Source organism: Natator depressus, chromosome 1 (assembly GCF_965152275.1).
Source record: "Natator depressus isolate rNatDep1 chromosome 1, rNatDep2.hap1, whole genome shotgun sequence".
Classification (NCBI taxonomy): Eukaryota; Metazoa; Chordata; order Testudines; family Cheloniidae; genus Natator; species Natator depressus.
In genome coordinates, this window is record NC_134234.1 from 55047875 (window position 1) to 55069516 (window position 21642).

The window sequence follows — 21642 nt, forward strand, 5'->3', positions numbered from 1 at the left end:
CTCCCCAACAGCCCCCACTCTCTGCAACACCACACCCGACCCTCTGACAGCCCCTGCTTTCCCCATAATACCCCACCTACCCACCCTGATAGCTCCCTGCTCTCTCCAACACCACCCGTCCCCCCAACAGCCCCTGCTATCCCAGCAACACCCCACACATCCTCCTGACAGCCCCCCACTCTCCCCAACCCCCACCCACCCCCAGACAGCCCCCCGCTGCCCCAACCCCCACCCGTCCCCCCGAAAACCCCTATTCTCCTCAACCCCCACCCGTCCCTCCGAAAACCCCTGCTCTCCTCAACCACCACCCGTCCCTCCGAAAACCCCCCACTCTCCCTAACCCCCACCCGTCCCCCCAAAAACCCCTGCTCTTCCCAACCCCCACCCGTCCCCCTGAAAACCCCTGCTCTCCTCAACCCCCACCCATCTCCCCGAAAACCCCTGCTCTCCTCCACCCCCACCTGTCCCCCTACAGCCCCCTACTCTCCCCAACCCCCACCTGTCCCCCCGAAAACCCCTGCTCTCCTCAACCCCTACCCGTCCCCCCGAAAACCCCTGCTCTTCCCAACCCCCACCCGTCCCCCCACAACCCCCCAATCCTCACCCTCCCCCCACAGCCCCCCACTCTCCCCAATCCCCACCCGTCCCCCCGAAAACCCCTAATCTCCTCAACCACCACCCATCCCCCCACAGCCCCCCACTCTCCCCAAGCCCCACCATCCCCCTGCTCTCCTCAACCCCCACCCGTCCCCGGACAACCCCCTCCCGTCCCCCCGACAACCGTCCCCCACCCCGAGGAGTCACCCAGTCTCTCTCTCAGGCACACTCCGCGCCTCCGCTTTCCCCCTCCCAGGCCGCGCCGCTGGGGGGGGGGGCGCAAGGGGGCGCTGCCGCGGCCGCTCCGCAGGGTCCCTGCGGGGGGGGCCCTGACTAGTTCCGCTTCCCTGGCCTGGGGCGGGGCGCTCCGAGCCGGGCTGGGCCCCGCCTCCCGCGGCCCGGCTATATATTGGCGGCGGGGCCAGGCGACGCGGCGGGTGTCGGGCACTGGGTGAGTGGCGGGGGCTGGGGAGCCGAGCCGGCCGGGCGAGGCGCTGGCAGCCGGCTCCTCCTTTGCGCACGTGTCTGCCGCGGGGCCTCCGGAACCACCAACAACCACCCCGCCCCAGGTGCCGCTGCTGGGGCCCGCAGGGGCGGGCTGGAGCCAGAGCGGCTCCAGCCTGCGCGATCCGCAGCCGCCGGTGCGGCTGCAGCGCGGAGCCGCGAGCAGCTGCCCGTCACGCGGTGCAGGAGGCGCGGGGAATCCTCGCTGCAGCCTGGCTCGCGAGCTGCCCCCCGTGGAGCGAGGGTCACGGACCCGTGGCGAGAAGCCGGCTGCGGCGCTCGGTCCGAGGCGCTGTTGTTTCCAGTGCGGGCCATCGCCTCTGTGGCAGGGACGTGTGCCCGTGAAGTTCATTCAATGGACTTGCCACCGCTCAACCCCTTTAGAGCTGGCCGCTGACTGCCTGGACACGTTTGGCCCCTTCTGTTTGTGACCTGCCGGCAAACCGGCTTGCTTCTCAAAGCCCTTCCTTGTTCCCACCGGCCTGGCTTCAGCCAGCAGTGCCTGGTCTGTCGCTTACAAGCAGATCGTTGTGTGTATTAGAAATTGGGGGTGTCTGAGTCTGAGAGTTTTCAGAGTAGCAGCCATGTTAGTCTGTATCCGCAAAAAGAAGAGGAGGACTTGTGGCACCTTAGAGACTGCTCAATTTATTTGAGCATAAGGTTTTGTGAGCTACAGCATCCGATGAAGTGAGCTGTAGCTCACAAAAGCTTATGCTCAAATAAATTTGTTAGTCTCTAAGGTGCCACAAGTCCTCCTCTTCTTTTTAATTTGAGAGTGTCCCTTAGCATTGTGCTTCTGATGTAAATAGTGGTGATTACAAATGCCCAGTTTGCTTTCAGTGTATATTCTACAACATTTGCTTAGAAATGTCTACTGGCTAGAATATTCATGGAAGATAGAGATGTGCCCATAACTAGTAAAAGCTTGTTTTAAAAAAAAAAAAGTAAGCTGACCTAAGTCCCCAGGTAGACAGTGCTAGGTTGATGGAAGAATTCTTCTGTTGACTTAGCTACCGCCTCTTGGGGAGGTGGATTAGCAAGGCTGTTGGGAGAACCTCTCCTGTCACTAAGTGTCAATCCTGAAGTGCTACAGTGGCACAGCTGATCTGGGGTAGCATTTTCAATGTAGACATAGCCTAACGCTCTCCCACCTTCCCTTAGATCACAAGCTCTGAAGGAAGTTTCCTTCCTCTGTTTTATTCATGTAATGTGCATGACTTGAATTTTTTTTTAATTAACAGGTAGTGCAGGAAAGAGCTTGCAGAGACATGGATACAAACTTCTCCTACCTAAATTGAAACAGTAGGACAGCCTCAGGCTTATGCTTCTACTCTTCTCAAAGCTTGCATTCGGACAATGAAAAAACAAGTCCATTCTTATTAGGGTGAACGGTAAGAGCTCCAGCCAAGAAATGGCACTTTTATGGCCCTTGTATTCAAATTCTACTTTGGTCATTGGCCTGCTGTGTCCTTAAGCAAGTCAAAAGTCATGCCCTGTCTTTCTGGTCTCTGAAGTAGGGCATTAGTCCTTATTTTGCAGGAGGGTCTTGTGACTTAATCATTCAGTATTTGGAGAGTCCTTTGAGGTCCTTGGATGGAAGCACTGTTTTAGGTAACAGAATTGTTAAATGTAAATTTCCTGAAGATCTCTTACATGACTCCTGGATTTCTTTGGATTTCTAGTATGAATGAGTGATTGCTATTTTAACAATCATTTGACTTTTAGTCACTTATTTATTACTGTAAATTCAGAGAAATCTACAGGATTATAAATGGTGGTCAATTATTTTTTGTCACGGTCCAAATTTCTCAGTCAAGGTATAGTGAAGGTCCAGAATCCAAAGAAATTTAAAAAAATAAAGATTTCAGGGTCTGCTCAAAAGCATCTGGCAGTTTGGATTTGGCCCGCAGTCTGCCTATTGACTACCCCTGCAATAAATGATGGCTTAGATTTAATTATATAATCTTAAATCTAGTGCTGTGGCTGGGTACTTGTGTTGGTCAGAGTACTTTCTTTGAAAAACTCTTCCTTGTTTTGCCTTCACTTTCCCAGTGTGTGATAAATCTCATCAGCAGGATGGAATGGAAATGAGCATATATTCCGTGTATGGTTTCCTTTACATTTAGTGCAGTGTAGCAGTAATGCAAGTTCCACTGCAATGAGAGACTCACTACTTCATAGTGATTCCCTTCATTCACAGACTCTTTAGTCTCTTTGATTTTTTTTTTTTCTTTTGCTCTTCTCCGAGATCAAAGGGGCTAAATCACAAAGTGCTTTGAGGACAGTAATGACATTAATTTCAGGATAATTAAGTGTAACAATTTTGGAGCCTTTTTATCTTGAAATAACAGTAGCTAGTTAACTATGCTATTGGGAATAATACCTTTCAAATCTTTAAATATAATTCAGAAATACAGTATGTACTAGTAATGGCTGCTTTTTTTTATCCCATTATATTCAGTCTAGTACAAGCCAGACCTTTCTAGAATGGAAAGAGTCAGCACTTTCATAAGTGTAAATAACTATTTGGCACACAATTTTTCTGCTGTCAAAGTGGTAAACAGGCATGTAGGAACAGACCTTTCAAAATGTTTCTTATAAACCCATGTCTGTCCATCACAGAACTTTAGAAAGGATGCAGTACAACTGTTCTTACAACTTCCTTGTCAGAATGTATCCCACCCTGCATATTGTGAGTTGCTTTCCCTCTCATTTCTTTATCAGTTATCCACCAAAACACTTTGGATGAAATATTTATACAGTACATATTAGGAGTGTTTTAATTCTTCTGTGGATTTCCCCTTTACTTGAAAAAATTAAAAATTAATGTAAGAAAGGGGATACTCTGCTAGTACAACTGCTCACTCTCCTTATCTCATTTTTTAAAAAGTACCATGCTGAATATATGGCTGGCATTATCTACCCATGCATGTAGATCTTTGAATTTCAAACTAGTTTAAGTCTTTAATATTAGTTTTCTAACTTGGTTCTGTTGCCCAAAACAAAACCTTTCCCCTCATGAAATAGCCTTTGCACTGATCTGCGGATTTATTTTAATGAGTGGTGCTTTATTTGAAAACATTGCCCTTGTAGGGTATTTATTGTGCCAACCACCTTCCTGAGAGACAAAACCAAATAAAATCCACACTGGGCGGCATTCTGTAAATTGAACCTGGGGCTTCCATTAAAAAGACTTATATTGGGAATACAAGGCAACCAAACCCCTTTCCAGATATTTTCTACATATTTCTGTCATCCTTTGTGATACTGATATCTGTCTTAGGTATTTATATGGCTTCCACTCTAGTACCTTAGTTCCTCATGATCTTTAGTGCAGTTATCTTAATGCATCCCTCTGAAGTAGAAAGGTACTATTCTTCCCATTTGTAAAATGGGGAAGTGAGGCACAGAGGGACTAGGTAATGTGGCCAGGGTCACACAGGAAATCTTTGGTAGAGCAGGGAATTGAACCTGGGTTTCCAAGTACCAGTCTAGGGCTCTAACCATTGGACCATCTTTTCTCTGCCACAGAACTCTTGATTTAAGAGAAGATAAATAGAAGTGGATATATGGGCATAATGGGTGGTCTGTAGAAAGTAGTTTTAACGTTTTTTCCTTTTCCACCTTAGGTATACATATCACGACATCTTACCTGTCATTGGAGATTTCTTATTCCACAGCAACCAATAAGCAAGTGTGAAACATGAGGACAAATCCTGCCATTCAAGCTGCCATTGACCTCACAGCAGGTGCAGCAGGTAATACTGGAGAAAACTCTGTTTTCAAAGGTTTCAGAGTAGCAGCCGTGTTAGTCTGTATTCGCAAAAAGAAAAGGAGTACTTGTGGCACCTTAGAGACTAACAAATTTATTTGAGCATAAGCTTTCATGAGCTACAGCTCATTTCATTGGATGCTCAAATAAATTTGTTCGTCTCTAAGGTGCCACAAGTACTCCTTTTCTTTCTGTTTTCAAAGTTTTCTGAGACTCTGATGCAAAAAAGCTTGTGTTCTTAAAGTAAGTCTCCTCACAAGTGTAAAGACAATAGTCTGATTGCTAAATGATGACGATTTGTCATATTGGCACTGTTAATAATTGAATCTTTACAAGAGGCACATCTTCCACATTTGAAGTAAGATGTTGAGATGAAGGAGGGAACTAACTGACCTAGCCCAGTGTTGCAAACATCTGATAGGTTAATATCATTCGACTGAAACCAATGCCAACAAGTAAATATGTAACCTCTTTTAGACTAATGATTTTCTAAGAGTAGGTTTGAGTACATCTAATGTGTATTTTCATGCTCACATGAGTTTCAAAATGTCAGTCACAAGTAAAGTTTTGCAATGAAGGCAAACACCATGTGCAAGCAAAGTAGTCGAGATAATGCTTCAGTCCTAAAAACTCTCTCTAATTGAAAGGGGCAGAAAGCTATCTGAAGGGTTATCTCTTTAACCAACATTCAGAAAGTCTCTTTGGAAGATGAGGAAACATTATGGTATTCAGAATAACGTAACATAAGGTCAGCAGTTAACTTAAGTTGTTCCTCCACTTAGCTACAAATGAAAATATCAATTTCTCTCATCGCCTAAAATATGGTTGGTAAGGATGAAACATCAGGAGAAATTAACTTTAAGTTGAGTTCTACAAAGAGGATGGAAAATACATATCTATGTACAGTGCCTAACACTGCTGCTGGTGCTCTACTAACAAATTCAACACATTAGCCATCTAATCACATCTCTTGCATATTCTAATACAGCTAATTCAGGGTATGTCTACACAGCAAAGAAAACCCCCCAGCTAGCCTTGACCTCCAGCCTGAGCCCAGAAGTTTATACAGTAATGAAACAGCCCCACAGTCCAAGTCGGCTGGCATGGGCCAACCGTGGGTGTCAAGTTGCTGTGCAGATATACACAGTTAGTGTTCTAGGAATGTTCCCTGTATTTGTGCTATGGATCCAAGAATATTAGCCATGACTCAAATGTTACAAGATACCTATGATCCAAGGTCTAAATCCAGAGGTCTGTGTGAAAGATGATGGCGTGTGGAGGGAAAAGAGGGTGCAGCTACCATTATCCAGGGGTAACACCTATAAGAAGGTTGCCAGAGTTTCTACCAGGCTGCTGTCCCTTGACTCTGCCCAGGTATACTTGTTTTATATTGGCCTGTGGCTATTCAGTATGTGACAGACTTGAAGATTTCCACACAAAGGCCAATTCTGGCTGATGGAAAGGAGAGGGAGCCTTCTATTTATTTCCCCTGTTACCTCATCACCATCCCAGAGCAGCCTATTTCTGCTATTTCTTCTACCTTGCATTTGGGTCCTTATTGTAGCGATTCACAAGCAAGATCTGCTGCTGTCCCAAACAATAGTACAGTGAAATCACTGTTTTGTTTTGGTTTTGGTTTTTTGGTCCGCTTCACTGATGCTCACAGGGTTGAAATAGCAGCAGCAAAAACTAACCTCTAGTCAGTATCACCGCAGTCAATCCTCACAAACATAACTTTGTCAGTGAAAGCCAATACACTGTCATCTTGGCTCTCATGAGGGCTAGGAAACCTAGTTTTCATTTAAAGAGATGGCATTTCTCCCCCCCATCTCCCCTCCCCACCTCCATTACATCCACTATTCAGGGAAATCTGCCTATTTTCTGTCAGTAAACAGGTTTAAAGGTAGATTATAGTTCTTTGCTCTATTTCCTCTTTTGGTTGCAACTCAAATATTAACTTCAAACAGCATGAAGAAGCGAAAGCCTTTAAACGTCTCTATCACTTTGATACTTGAAATCCTTTATAAAGAGATTGTTCTTGCTTTGCTTACTCGATTAGCTGTAAAATCCTCCTCCTTTGTTCTAATAGGCTGCTGTTAATCTTCCTTTCTATCCTCATCTTCTAGCATTTTTAAAGGTCTCCTTTATGTTTTCTCCCTCTTGCTGCAAGCTCACTATGTATGCCTTGCTCTTGTTTTATGTTAGTTCCTACTGCTGTGCTGCAGCTGGATCTTTGCCATTCAACAGAAGCTGACTTTACAGCATCCTAGGCTAGCAAACCAATTAACAGAAGATGTTGTAGGGATCCAATTAGCCAGTCCCTTGTTAAGTGTGTGGCCATGCTTCAGATTTCTCTCTGGAGATGTCTTGCCTGGCTGCTGGAGTAACTTGGCCCTCTGGCCAAAACCAGTCGTCCTCTTCTGGGGTAAATAAATTCTAAACAAAAGTAAACAAGTACTTTTACCTTCAGTAGGCCACAGTCCTGTGTAGGAGGTGTGTGACACACAAGTCCTTCTCCTTGGTTGAATAGGACTTCTTCCCTTATAGCAGTGCCCAAGCTATCCATGGCCTCGGCATCTAAGTCTTCCCTGTTGGTAAGTAGGGTTTTCCTAGTTGCCATTAGTTGGCAAGGGTTTCCTAAAGTCTTTCAGCCCTTGGTCAAGAGGGAATTAACTTGGACCTCTGCCTCTTATCTGAGGGCTCACAAATTCATTGCCCCTTGGTCACAGGAGTTCCTACACCACCTCCAACTCTGGGCTCTGGCTCTGGGACCCTGTATCAGCCATCCACCCTCAACTCACAGTTCCTCAGCTTCAGATTCCCAATGCCATTTCCTACTTTCACTTCTCTCCAAAGAAGCCTTCTCCCTAGCCTCTTCCAGCAGTCATCAGCCAACCTACTTCCAGACAACATTCCTGGCTCCCTTTCAGTGAGGAGCCATCCCCAGTTTCTCTCCAGACTCTTGGCTGCTCTTTCCCCACCCTCACCCTAGACTGCCTTGGGGGGCTTCAACAGAGCCCATCACAGGCACCTGCCCCAGCTCTCTCAACAGGGAGCCACATCTGCCCCTGCCAGCTTTTGCTGTCCTTAGTTAATCCCTCCCCTAGTGAGTACAGGAAGTGTCATATCCTGCTTCCAAGCGTGGTTAGCTGTGTAGCCTGCAATCACCTGATCTGGGAGGAAAATGAAAAAGTGTGGGAGCTCAGATTGGAGTTCCTCTGGCTCACCCCATGACACAAGAGCAGCAGCAGTATAATACAAACTAGCTCCACTCAGAGTGTGGGTACTAATGAGAATCACCCCTTCAAAACAAAATGTACCTTCTCCCTGCTTCAGAAACAACTAAAGGTGCTGGATTCACATAGGGTGACCAGATAGCAAGTGTGTAAAATTGGGATGGGGTAGGGGGTAATAGGAACCTATATAAGAAAAAGCCCCCAAAATCATGGTTGTCCCTATAAAATTGGGACATCTGGTCACCCTAGATTCACACCTTCAGCTTCTTTAGTTTCTTGCATAATCTCTTCACATCATTCATTCAAATCTACTCATCCTTCATCTGATGAGGTGACTGCCTAATACACAGAGAACGTTAATTCCACTGATAACTCTTATTTCACCATCTAGTCAATGTATGAATTGATTGCCTTGTGTTATGAATGAATGTCTAACTGCTGTAAATCGAGCATTGATCTTTTTCATTTGGTACTTCTGTAACTTAAAAATGTTGCAAGAGCCAGTGTCGTCATTGGTGTCACCAAAGTTGACACATATTGACACATCCCTTTCTCCATATTGCTTGCTTGTTTTTTCTTCATTATGTTGAGTTTTTTTTCACATGATCAGTAAGGGGCTGTTGAATATTGATATTCTTATTTCCTCAGGTGGGACTGCATGTGTGCTAACTGGCCAGCCCTTTGATACAGCTAAGGTGAAGATGCAGACATTTCCCAGCATGTATAAAGGACTCATTGAATGTATTGTGAAGACATATAAACAAGTTGGATTGCGAGGGTTCTACAAAGGGACCACCCCGGCACTTGTAGCCAACATAGCAGAAAACTCAGTCCTATTCATGTGCTATGGGTTTTGCCAGCAGATTGTGAGGGGCATTGTTGGATTAGACAGGAAAGCAAAACTGAGGTTAGTAACAAATTGTAATCTCCAGAATATTGTACAACTAGCAGTCAAGAGTAAATACTAATGTGCTGTATTTTAAAATGAAGTGCAGTCTCTTTGCCCTTATCCGGGGTGCCATTTTGTCACTGTGCAAGTGCTGACTTAATTGCCGAGACAAGGTCTTGTGTAATAATGGTACATTTTTCATAAGAATAGATGGCTGGTCTGTATGGGGTGTGCCCATTGCCAAAAAACCCAGATGTGAAATGTGTTGGTTCTTCCAAACACCATGATTTGTTTTGGGAAGGAGAAGAGAATTCTGTAAGCATCTTTCTTAAATCCCATGCTGTAGTATTTGTGAAGGAAAGGGTATGAAACTACTGGAGCATTGGCAGCTGTAACTCGTGCATCATTAAGAGAGGCTGCATCTTCACTGTCTGCACTGCTCCATGGACGGATATCAGTGATGGCTCAGGTGGTTTATGCGGTGACTCAGCACTGTCCCAACTGTCGTTCCCTCCAGAGCAATGATGATGCTGAATAACATTCACTTACTCGTTATAACTGCATTCCGGCTTCACTAATTTGCCATCAAAAAGGGGGAAGCTCTTGGTTGTGATTCTGCAAACTAGGTCTCCCCTCTAATACTTTCAAGTTATTGAAAGTAAAACATGAAAAATCAGTGTGTGTGGGTAAATGGTACCTTTCTTTCCTGTCAGGTTTTAGGAAATGAACCCAGACACTTGTGGATCAAACTTTGGTTTAAGGATATGAGAATGTGCTTAGCTTCAGGCAGTTTAAAGACCAATTTTATTGACTGCATTCCATCTGTATATACTTATAATTACCAGAATGAGAAGGTGGAGGAAATTTACTTTTTTAGCCCCTAGTGATGTAGTGTATTTTAGAAGTGATCACAATGTTTAAATATTCTAGTCTTACCCCATATCTCATCTCATCTCTGAACACCAGGTCAGTTTGCTCTAGGTGATAGTCTGTTTAGTATATAACTAGTCAGAATGGATTTTGAAATCTCTAAAGAGAGAACACTAACTATGAAGAAATTATGGGTTAATTGGAGAGCAGATGAATATGTAATGGGACAGGTGACTAGAGCACATAGTGATACCAAAGCCAAGTGCCTCCAACAACAAAGTGCATTTATCAATCCGCTTTTATTCCCTGGGGTGTTGTACTAAATACAGAATGGTACTATTAACTTTACCCCTCAAAAAAAACCCAGCCACAACCAGTAAAGAGTGAGATTGTAGTACTGAGCAGTACAGTGATACCAAAAAATGGTACAGGTTCAAACTCTTGCCAGACAGACTTCTCCTTGAATTCTGCTCTTTTTTACATTTATAAGATTTCCCTATTGCTATTATGTAGTTGCATTTACAGCCCAATCAGAATACATTCCTAAAGCCCATGTTAACTAATGTAATACAAATAACACACACCTGTGCCTTGCCAAACAAACTCCATTAGACAGCCTATTGGAAAAAGCCTGGTTAAACAGAGAGGCCTTGCAGTGTGCCCTGCAGATTAGCAAATTTTCTATTGGACCACTGTGAAGGGATTAAATTCCAGACTTGAGGGCTATCCACCAAGTTTGCTCTGCCCTCAGACATACAATTCAAGAGGTGGTCTGCCTTAGTGTTCCAACAGTAATAGTTATCTCATTCTCTGTTGGACTGAAAAGGGAAACATGAAAAGTAACAAACTGAGGTTAACTTTTGGTTTCTTACACTCTGATCAGAGTGTATATACCCTCCTACACAAGTATTTTGTGGTCTGTGAGTTTCCCAAAATAAACATCTATGCTTCTAATTTATTTTAACTTAATTTTTAAAAGTAGTTTATACACACAGATGTACTTTAATTTACATGAAGTGATGGGGTTTATCTAGCCTGTGTGGTAGATTAACACCATTTAGCTTTGAGACATGGTTATAGTGCACGAGGGTGATTTGAAAGTTCCATGTCCTTATGTCACTGGTGGGGAGCTGAGGCACAGAAGTATCTGCTAGTTTTGGGGGCCCAATTTGAATCATCTAGGATGTGATTGTTTCCTCAAAGTACCTAGCATTATAATATCCAGAGCTCCGCTCCCCTTGACCTCTGTGCAGCTGTGAGTACTCACACTTCTGGAAATCAGACCCCAGGGTCTCAGGTCAGGTACCCGGAAAATGAGGAGAACGCAACTAGTGGCTACTTGAGAGACTTACACAGCATCACACACTCCGTGACAAAGCCAAGGATCGAAGCCAGTTCTCCAGAGTTCTGTAGGTTTCAGAGTAGCAGCCGTGTTAGTCTATATCCGCAAAAAGAAAAGGAGGACTTGTGGCACCTTAGAGACTAACCGATTTATTTGAGCATAAACTTTTGTGAGCTACAGCTCACTTCATCGGATGCATTCTGTAGAACTCCCTTAAGGATGAGACAATCAAGTCTCTTCTTGCAATCTCCTGGCTCATTAACCACACACCTTCCTACTTCTGCAACAAATGAAGTAGGGTCCTACATCAAACAGCCTCCTTCACTTGACAGCCCTGAGTCATCTCCAGAACAGGTTGATCCTGTGCATTGAATGAGGCAGGAAACCTCTGGGGCAAAAATAGCACATAATTAGAGACTCTCATAATGCAGAGGTACCAGGGGCACAACACATGCACAAGGGAAGCTAAAACTTTAAAATTCCCTGATAAAATTGGAAGTCTGTCATTCATTCTATAGACTGACTGTAGTATCCTAATCAAGATCCTAGGGGTTAAGTCACTGTACTCTAAAGCCAGAAAAATCTCCATTTAACTGAATTTAAACACAAAACAGAGTTTTGGCTCAACTTTGGCAGTGAACTTGCTTCCTTAAATAATTCTCAACTCCGCCATATACTCTCAGCTTAACAGTAAATGAAATGATAATACTACTTAAATACACTTGAATCTAGCATTGTTGGTTTTAAAGACTTTTTTTGTAGCATGTTAAAAATGCTCAGTATTCACCCTAATTGAAGCACTTACTTTTCACAGCCTAGTTTCTTAAACAGATGCCAAAATTAAATGGAAGTAAGACTCCTCGGTATATTTAAAAATCACGTGGTCCATTTAATTTCCCAGCAAGGCACTTCTGCTCTTTTCATAGATTCAGAAAAAACTGCATTAATGCATATTTAGAAAACCGAAAATATTCTGCTTAGGCAGCACTCTGGCACTTACTACATAATTTAAGATACACTAGTTTAGAACATTAATATAGTCAAATTATACACTCTCTCTCCCCCTCACCACTTTCCTAGGATCAAATGTTTTTCCATTCCTGGTTAGGGTACTGAGTAACCAACACTCGGGTTGCATTTGGTCAACAGGCTCATGGAGTGTCTAATAAAAGCCATAGATGAGCTAAATTATGAAGACACTGGCTTTCACAGTGTTTAAAAGTATTTGTGAAGATCTTAGATATAACGAACAGAGGTTCCAGCCTTTTACATAGTTTCAAAAGTACAATTTGTTATCATGAGACAGATGGATTGGGTGGCAGGGAAAACATGGAACTTTCAGATTTCTAAAGAATGTGTGAGGATTTTGCTATTTTTAAAGATCAAAATAAAATCCTTGCAGTAATACACAAAAAACAGGAGATGGTAAACCCCTACTCCAGCATCTTCACACCCAGTAAAAGGACCAGAGCAGCATAAAAGGGCCCCAGAACCAAAGGTTGCAATGACAGGAGGATTTCTCCCACTGAAGGCATTGTGGAAGACTGTTCTAAGATTGCCTTCAGAGGACCCCATTGCAAGCCTTGCTGTGGGGGCATGTTGGGGACAGACAGCCTGTGGAGGCTGCTGTAAATTACAGAGCGCTGGGAATCTGGGATTGTGTTACTCCAGGGGATTCTCCAGTTCTGGGAGCAACCCAAGATTGGGGGGACCCAAAGGTGGCAGAAAGCCATCATAAGTCTATCCCCCATGTCCACACCCTGTCTGTGAGTTCTGTACTGCACCCCATTAGAGGCTCGGCAGAGCAGCTCAGCCATGGTCTACATTGTACCTAATTTCTCTGCCATGTCACTCATCCAAACTCTGGAAGGAGGGAAGAGTATCTTAGATCATCCTGACAGGTTTCAGAGTAGCAGCTGTGTTAGTCTGTATTCGCAAAAAGAAAAGGAGTACTTGTGGCACCTTAGAGACTAACAAATTTATTTGAGCATAAGCTTTCGTGAGCTACAGCTGATGAATTGAGCTGTAGCTCATGAAAGCTTATGCTCAAATAAATTTGTTAGTCTCTAAGGTGCCACAAGTACTCCTTTTTCTTTTTTTAGATCATCCTACTCATTTTGCTCCACCACAGAACTCCCACTTGAAGACACCAAAGTCTGAGGCTCTGTAGTGACCTAATTTTAAACAAACAAAAAAACCAAACAGTTACTAACCTTTCCGTGACTACTGTTCTTTGAGGTGTGTTGCACAGGTCCACTCCACCTCATGCGCTACAATTGTTAGAGTAGGAGCTGTTCTCTGAGCGCATGATCCTTTGTTGATCACAGGGACATGTTGGTGTGGTGCCAGCTATCTTTATAGAGGCACTGGCAAAAAAACTGGGAAAGAAACTGTGGCCTTGTGATACCATGGGTTAATGAAGCCATACAGTCTTGAATGTCAGGTTTCAGAGTAGCAGTCGTGTTAGTCTGTATTCGCAAAAAGAAAAGGAGGACTTGTGGCACCTTAGAGACTAACCAATTTATTTCAGCATAAGCTTTCATGAGCTACAGCTCACTTCATCGGATGCATACTGTGGAAAATACAGTGGGGGAGATTTATATACACAGAGAACATGAAACAGTGGGTGTTACCATACACACTGTAACAAGATTGATCAGGTAAGGTGAGCTATTACCAGCAGAAGAGTAGGGGGGAGGAGGGGAACCTTTTGTAGTGATAATCAAGGTGGGCCATTTGCAGCAGTTGACAAGAACGTCTGAGGAACAGTGGGGGGTGGGGGGAGTAAATAAACATGGGGAAATAGTTTTACTTTGTGTAATGACCCATCCACTCCCAGTCTCTATTCAAGCCTAAGTTAATTGTATCCAGTTTGCAAATTAATTCCAATTCAGCAGTCTCTCATTGGAGTCTGTTTTTGTTGAAGAATTGCAACTTTTAGATCTGTAATCGAGTCACCAAAGAGATTGAAGTGTTCTCCAACTGGTTTTTGAATGTTTTAATTCTTGACGTCTGATTTGTGTCCATTTAGTCTTTTACGTAGAGACTGTCCAGTTTGACCAATGTACATGTAATTGGGGGGAGGGATAGCTCAGTGGTTTGAGCATTGGCCTGCTAAACCCAGGATTGTGAGTTCGATCCTTGAGGGGGCCATTTAGGGATCTGGGGCAAAAATTGGGGATTGGTCCTGCTTTGAGCAGGGGGTCGGACTAGATGACCTCCTGAGTTCCCTTCCAACCCTGATATTCTATGGTTCTATACATGGCAGAGGGGCATTGCTGGCACATGATGGCATATATCACATTGGTAGATGTGCAGGTGAACGAGCCTCTGATAGTGTGGCTGATGTTATTAGGCCCTATGATGGTGTCCCCTGAATAGATATGTGGGCACCATTGGCAACGGGCTTTGTTGCAAGGATAGGTTCCTGGGTTAGTGGTTCTGTTGTGTGGTTGCTGGTGAGTATTTGCTTCAGGTTGCGGGGCTGTCTGTAAGCAAGGACTGGCCTGTCTCCCAAGATCTGTGAGAGTGATGGGTCGTCCTTCAGGATAGGTTGTCGATCCTTGATGATGCGTTGGAGAGGTTTTAGTTGGGGGCTGAAGGTGATAGCTAGTGGCGTTCTGTTATTTTCTTTGTTGGGCCTGTCCTGTAGTAGGTGACTTCTGGGTACTCTTCTGGCTCTGTCAGTCTGTTTCTTTACTTCAGCAGGTGGGTATTGTAGTTGTAAGAATGCTTGATAGAGATCTTGTAGGTGTTTGTCTCTGTCTGAGGGGTTGAAGCAAATGCGGTTGTATCGTAGAGCTTGGCTGTAGACAATGGATTGTGTGGTGTGGTCTGGATGAAATTCACTTCAGGTCTTATTTGATTCATCGAATTGGTTGTGCTTTTTCGTCAGAGAAATGGGAAAGATTATAATATACTTACATTTATATAGCTGTTGAAGGAGAAGAACTTATTTGAGTTGTATATGAAGATGGCTGGAGCTGGGTGTTAAGTTGGTCACCTCTTTAAATGATTGCTTTTCCTTTTTTGCACTCTTGTTCAGTTTTTTTCTTTATTTGATAAAGCTTTTAGGAAATAGCCTACTGCAAGAGCACCCATCTTGTGACTGTAGAGCAGTGCCCAAGTATCAGTTGTAGTTTCTTTGTTGCAGTGATCTGCAGAATGCAGCTTCAGGCTCTTTTGCTTCTGCATTTGCTGCCCTGGTCCTATGTCCCACAGAGCTGGTGAAGTGTCGGTTGCAGACCATGCATGAAATGCAGTTATCTGGAAAGATAGCACAAGGACACAAGTAAGTATGTAATTTGCTCAATACCACTGAAATCTGTTGATGTTATACCTATTTTAAAAGTCCATCCTAGCACACGTAAGGTCTAGCTTGTACTGTGCTATTAATTGCACAAAGGGTGTGCTACTGATTGTCAGAATGCATTCCTGGGGAACGCTAACTTAGGGTATGTCTTCACTGCAGAGTTAACTCAGGCTGTTACTAAAGTGTTTCCCTTAACTCCCCTACCTCCTTCCCTCCCCGTCCACAGAAACAGCCCTCTGACCTGAGTTTAGTGGTGCTTTCAACCTGGGTTAGCTGGTTCATCTGTGGCTGTAGGCTAAAAGCCAAGCGAGGCTTTCACTCAGGCTAGTAACCTGCTCACTTTGCAGTGCCGATATGTGCTAAGTCACTTGAGTGGCAGTAGTCCTCCACTGCATTCCCACAGTTCCTTGTGTGGCACTCAGAAGGACAGACAAGTTCTCCCACAATTCACTGGGAAAGAATCAGAGCAGTTCAGTTTACTGCAGCACAAAGAACCATGGGATATGCCTCCAGAGGTACTAGCCCCACACAGAGTGCAGCTTCACTGAGGATGCTGTAACCAGAGTAGGGCTTTGTAGTGTGGCTGCTCACACTTGAGCTAAACTAACCCAGGTGCTCACTTCTGGGTGCCAATCACCTGGGTTAACCCTGTAGCGAAGACATACCCTTAATTGCTACCCTGCTCCTGTCTCTGGTCTGCAACAAAACCAAATGATTAGAGCCAGGAATTCCTCCATTCTAATTCTTGCCTTGCAATTGATTCATTATTTGGCCTCTATTTCCCCATCTGTAAAATGGGGGTAATGTTTAAGGTATTTACTCATAGGATGTTGCAGATCAATATGTGTTAAGTGCTAAGTATTGTTAATTGTTTCAACCCCTCTATCAGTACAGTTTGGTCAGTAATGAAAAGTGTTATTCAAAAGGATGGCCCACTCGGGTTCTACCATGGTCTGTCAAGCACTTTACTTCGGGAAGTCCCAGGTTATTTCTTCTTCTTTGGAGGCTATGAACTGAGTCGGACATTTTTTGCAGCAGAGAGACCAAAAGATCAACTAGGTATGTGCCAGCTTGTGGGTATGTGGGAAAGGTAGTCTCTCACTACAGAAAGTAGCATACTGCTCCTCTCAAAATCTCTCCGGCAATGCTAATTATACCTTATGCACTTACTGTATCTCTGCACCAAAAAAATGTGGCCCTGTAGAATAGCGATGTGGGAGCAAAACCAACACTATTTCTGTTTATGACTGTAAAGAACTGCTCAGACCAACCATTTTCCAATTTGACATGCATCATCTTGTTTTTGTACACTTATTTAGCTGATGTATGAGTTACCTGATCAGGAGAGGATAATTGTGCAAAAACTGTTTAATGTTCAACACTACATGGTGCACCACCAAACTGTTTATTGCAGCAAAGTTGTTCACAGTTTGGCAAATTATAAGCAACTGAAAACAGAGTCTTATCATGGGAAATGTTGGGCAACCTCATTAATAGGCTGTTCTGTCAGTCCTATTTATAGTACGTAAGGGCTATCTGGTTGTTTAGGATTCAGATGTTAGTATTGCAGAATGTGAAATGTAATTTTCTGTATCATTCCAGTATGAACACAAACTCTTGGAACTCTTGCATTCCTTATTTTGGACAATGCTCCTTCCATGCTCTGAAGTGTCAGCCTCTGTTTGCCAGAAGCTGGTAATGGGCGACAGGGGATGGATCACTTGATGATTGCCTGTTCATTCCCTCTGAAGCACCTGGCATTGGCCACTGTCAGAAGACAGGATACTGGGCTAGATGGACCTTTGGTCTGACCCAGTATGGCTGTTTTTACGTTCTAACTTCATATGCACTTTCAAAGAGGGATATTGAAGATAGGAAACCATTGGGTCTATCTGGCTATTAAAATGCAAGATACCAGCGTTTGAAGGGACTTGCTTTTTGCTTTTAGTAGTTTGTTTTTTAGTAGTTAAAGGTTCTTGCTTTTTTTGGCCACTGTTGTTACAGAATTTTCATAAAATCTGATCATAAGAGCAAAATGTGGTTGCATTTTGAAAATTGACTGGGTTTGTAACACTGCGGTCTCACTCAATAGACACTCCCCTGTGTATATTCAGAGTCATAACTGCTGGCTTTATTCAAGAAGTTTTTACAACCTTTTTACTTGTGCTAGCGCTGCAGAGCCAATCCAGTAATGGCAGCAGAAGTGAGATATTTTGTCTTAAGTATTAATTAAATTCTGACACACACACCCCCCCCCCTTTTTTTTTCTTTTTTTTTTTTTTCTTGTCATGGCCTGAACCATACATTCCAGGGTGAACTTAAAGGCCTGGCAGGCGAGTTGCACTTCTGAACTAAGAATATGTAAATTTAGAAGGAATTGAGAGAGCATAATGGTATATCTCTCCCTATGTTACAAAATCTTTTAAAGAAACCTGCTTTCCTAAACTAGACTTTGTGTTGAAGGTTTGTCTACATAGTAAAACTTTGAAACTCTTATTCTAAAGATGCTTGTGGCATTAGGAGGCTGGACTCTTTAGAAATCCACAACCACTTCGTTTAATCTTATACCTATGATACAGTGCAAGCTTATCACACAGAAAGATGGCCACCTCTTCATAAACTCTGTGCATTCCTTGTTTTCACATTTATTCTAAAATAATTTCACATTATTCTAAAATAGAACCATCAGATTTGGGGGGGTAGTTTGCACAGTGTATAAAAGCTTATTTCATGTTTTTAGGCCCTATTCCTTTGATGGTGAGTGGTGGTTTTGGAGGCATCTGCTTGTGGATTGCTGTTTATCCTGTGGACTGTGTCAAATCTAGAATTCAGGTTCTTTCCATGTCTGGAAAACAGGCGGGCTTCATGGGAACATTCGCAAATATTTTGCGAAATGAAGGTAAGCATATCCAATACAAACTGAACCTGCAGGCTCATCTGTGAAAACTTTTCACTCCAGTATGAAAAATCTATTCTGAAACCTAGTTTAAGAAGTTAAGAGGAATTAATTACACTATTCCCTTTTCTGCAGACCACAAATTACTATTCTTGTAAAAAGAAAAGGAGTACTTGTGGCACCTTAGAGACTAACCAATTTGAGCATGAGCTTTTGTGAGCTACAGCTCACTTCATCCGATGAAGTGAGCTGTAGCTCACAAAAGCTCATGCTCAAATAAATAGGTTAGTCTCTAAGGTGCCACAAGTACTCCTTTTCTTTTTACTATTCTTGTGAAATTCTCCCATCACCACCTTTAGAGACCGGGGAAATGATGCTACTAAAAAATCTTTATGCTAACATAACTAGTTTCACAGATTCAGACTTAATGCATCTACTACACTCAGTTGTACTTTAGAGGGCAATCACTTAGTACTTACTGTAGTATCTTACCTGTTAAAGACAGATGAGTAAATGCACCCTACTGTCCTGCAATGGCTAACTTGTCATTTAAACATTGAAACTCCAAGCAGGTACTAGAAATAGATCAAATTTGTGGTGAATCTATCTATTTTTGAAGAATTTATAAGAAACGGTAATTTGTACATCTATAAAAGATTCTCAGTTGACTAGGAAAGTAGAAATTGCCATACTGGATCAGATCCAAGGTCCATCAGGTCCAGGATGGTGTATCTGAAAGTGGATAGCACCAGATGCTTCAGAGGAAAGTATTAGAACCCAGAAGCAGGAAGATGTGGAGCCAGCTGCCCCCCATATTGCGTCTTTTCCGAATCATTAATAGTTAGATGGCCTGAAGCCCAAGGTTTAATATCCCTTCCAAAATGTTATTAAGATGACTCTGGATATTTATCCGTATAGATGTCCAGTCTCTTCTTGAATCTTGAGTTGTTGGCCTCAACAACTTCCTGTCTCAATGAGTTCTACTCTCTGCTTCCTGATTCTTCTAATTAACCTAATTGTTTTAAGTTCCTCTGCATGACTTCTAGAGAGTAGAGCATCAGAACTATTGCTGATTAGTCTTTTAAGAGTTTAACATGCATATTTCTAATCCGTTCATGTTTCATTTTGCAGGAGTATTTGCTTTGTATTCTGGACTAAAGCCTACTTTAATTCGTGCATTCCCAGCCAATGGTGCACTATTCCTTGCCTATGAGTACAGCCGCAAGATGATGATGGAACAGGTTGACACGTACTGAAATCTTCCAGCAGCAGGTTTAGGTTAACCTTTTTAAAAAGAACTGTAGAGCTTGAATGGATACAAAACCAATAGGATGACATCATGATTTGAGAAACTCAGTCAATTTAGGATTTTAAAAAATCTTTTTAAAGTAAATGGATTTTGTAGACCTTGTATTTGTTTTTACAGGTTTTTTTTTTTAAGGGAGGATGGAGACGTGTTAACGTTCTTTCCACCTATTGTGCTGCTCAAGAGAGATAATTATGTTGCCCTGATGGAAGCAGTACTCAGTGTAAAGGGCAGTGATCTTTCAGTTAAGAGAGTTAATCTCAAATTTTAAAAATCTAGTTCTGTAACAGCCATGGTACAAGAAGCCTGAATTTCCCTTTTTCATTGTTAGCAAACACAACTGATTCAAGGCCACACGGCACTGGTGCATTAGTAAAAGTAGTGCTACTCTTTTCATTATCAATTTTAGGGCTTGTCTACCCAGGGAGTTACTCTTGAATAGTTTCATCTGTGGATACTCTTATTCTGGAATAAATCTCATTCCAAATTATTTTAATCCACTTTAGACAGCCTATCAGGAGTAGTCAATCTGCTCTAAATTCACACCGTACGTTATTCTGGATTCACTTTCATGTGTAGGTGAGCCCTTAGTAAGAGTATTCAATGGAAACAGTAAGCTGCTTACATTTTACAGCCGTTTCACCTCTTTGTAAGAGACTGTTAGACTACTGTTTCTTCAAGTACTTTAATACACAAGGAAAGGTAGAAGAGGGAGGTTTAGTTTCCTGAAGTGTTTAGTTTAAGCAATGCATGGCTAATACTTACACTATTTTAGTAGTGTTAAAATTGTACAAATTCATTAACTCTGCCTTCAGTAGTTTCACCAGTAATGTGAAAACATTAAAGTAACTGGAGCAGAATGGGTCTTGCAAGCCTAATACCTCATTTCTCTCTTTACCACCCCTTCCTTTTCTGTTTTAACTGATGTCTCTAGGTAGCCTCCTTCTGTAGGTTTGCAAGCAGGGTATGTCCAGTACTAGCTACCATCTTTGACGCTTTTAGGAAAGGGTCTACTTGTAGATGTCTAATACAGTGGTTCTCAACCAGGGGTACATGTACCCCCTGGAAGACCTCTGCGTATCCCCAGGGGTAATCAGCTCATTTAGATATTTGCCTAGTTTTACAACAGGCTACATAAAAAGCACTAGTGAAGTCAGTACAAACTAAAATCTCATACAATGACTTGTTTATACTACTCTATATACTATACACTGAAATGGAAGTGCAATATTTATATTACAATTGATTTTTTTATATTATATGGTAAAAAGGAGAAAGTCAGCAATTTTTCAGTAATAGAGTGACACTGACATTTTTGTATTTTTATGTCTGATTTTGTAAGCAAGTAGTTTTAAGTGAGGTGAAACTTGGGGTACACAAGACAAATCAGACTCCTGCAAGGGGCACAGTAGTCTGGAAAGGTTGAGAGCCACTGGTCTAATATACACATCACAGTACGTAGGCCCAACAGGTTGCCAGCAGGGTGGTGTCTTACTACTACTCATCTTAGACAAGGGAATGTCCAGAGAACCCAAATGCCTAGAGTAATACCAACTACCCCTTGATCCCTTCCATATGTCCGTGGGGCCTGGGTTGCACCCTGTCACCTCAATACCAATTGTTGCTACTACTCATATTGCTTGAACCAAGTAAGAAGAAAGTTCAGGTATTGTGCAATGACCAAGAATAATCAGTGCAATCTCTACCCATTGGCCTCTTTCTTGGTCATCTTACAAAATAATCTAGATTAAAGGCTGCCTTCAGTGGTCACATCCCTGTGTTGAAAGGGCAGGAAGCCAGAAAAGAGTAGAAGGCCAGCATAAATTTTAATTGGTAGATGGATTTAAAAAACACCAAAAAAACCCCCACCCTTGACCGTCAGGGTGTAGAAACTAGTAGGAAGAAGACCAAAACTGTG

The 21642-nt window shown here is 42.9% G+C and overlaps 1 protein-coding gene across 2 annotated transcripts; it reads left to right on the forward strand.

The window, feature by feature from the left end:
- Positions 1–920: 920 nt before the first annotated feature.
- On the forward strand, positions 921–21642 carry SLC25A15 (solute carrier family 25 member 15). 2 transcript variants are annotated; one of them, XM_074960063.1, is made up of 8 exons: positions 921–1048; positions 2343–2492; positions 4731–4859; positions 8758–9016; positions 15364–15501; positions 16412–16581; positions 18263–18421; positions 19550–21642. In XM_074960063.1, exons 3-8 carry the CDS (start codon positions 4805–4807, stop codon positions 19672–19674), a joined length of 906 nt encoding a protein of 301 aa, XP_074816164.1. In that variant the 5' UTR covers positions 921–1048; positions 2343–2492; positions 4731–4804; the 3' UTR covers positions 19675–21642. The 2 variants fall into 2 exon arrangements, with proteins under 2 accessions (XP_074816164.1, XP_074816170.1); XM_074960069.1 differs by lacking the exon at positions 921–1048 and adding an exon at positions 1076–1166.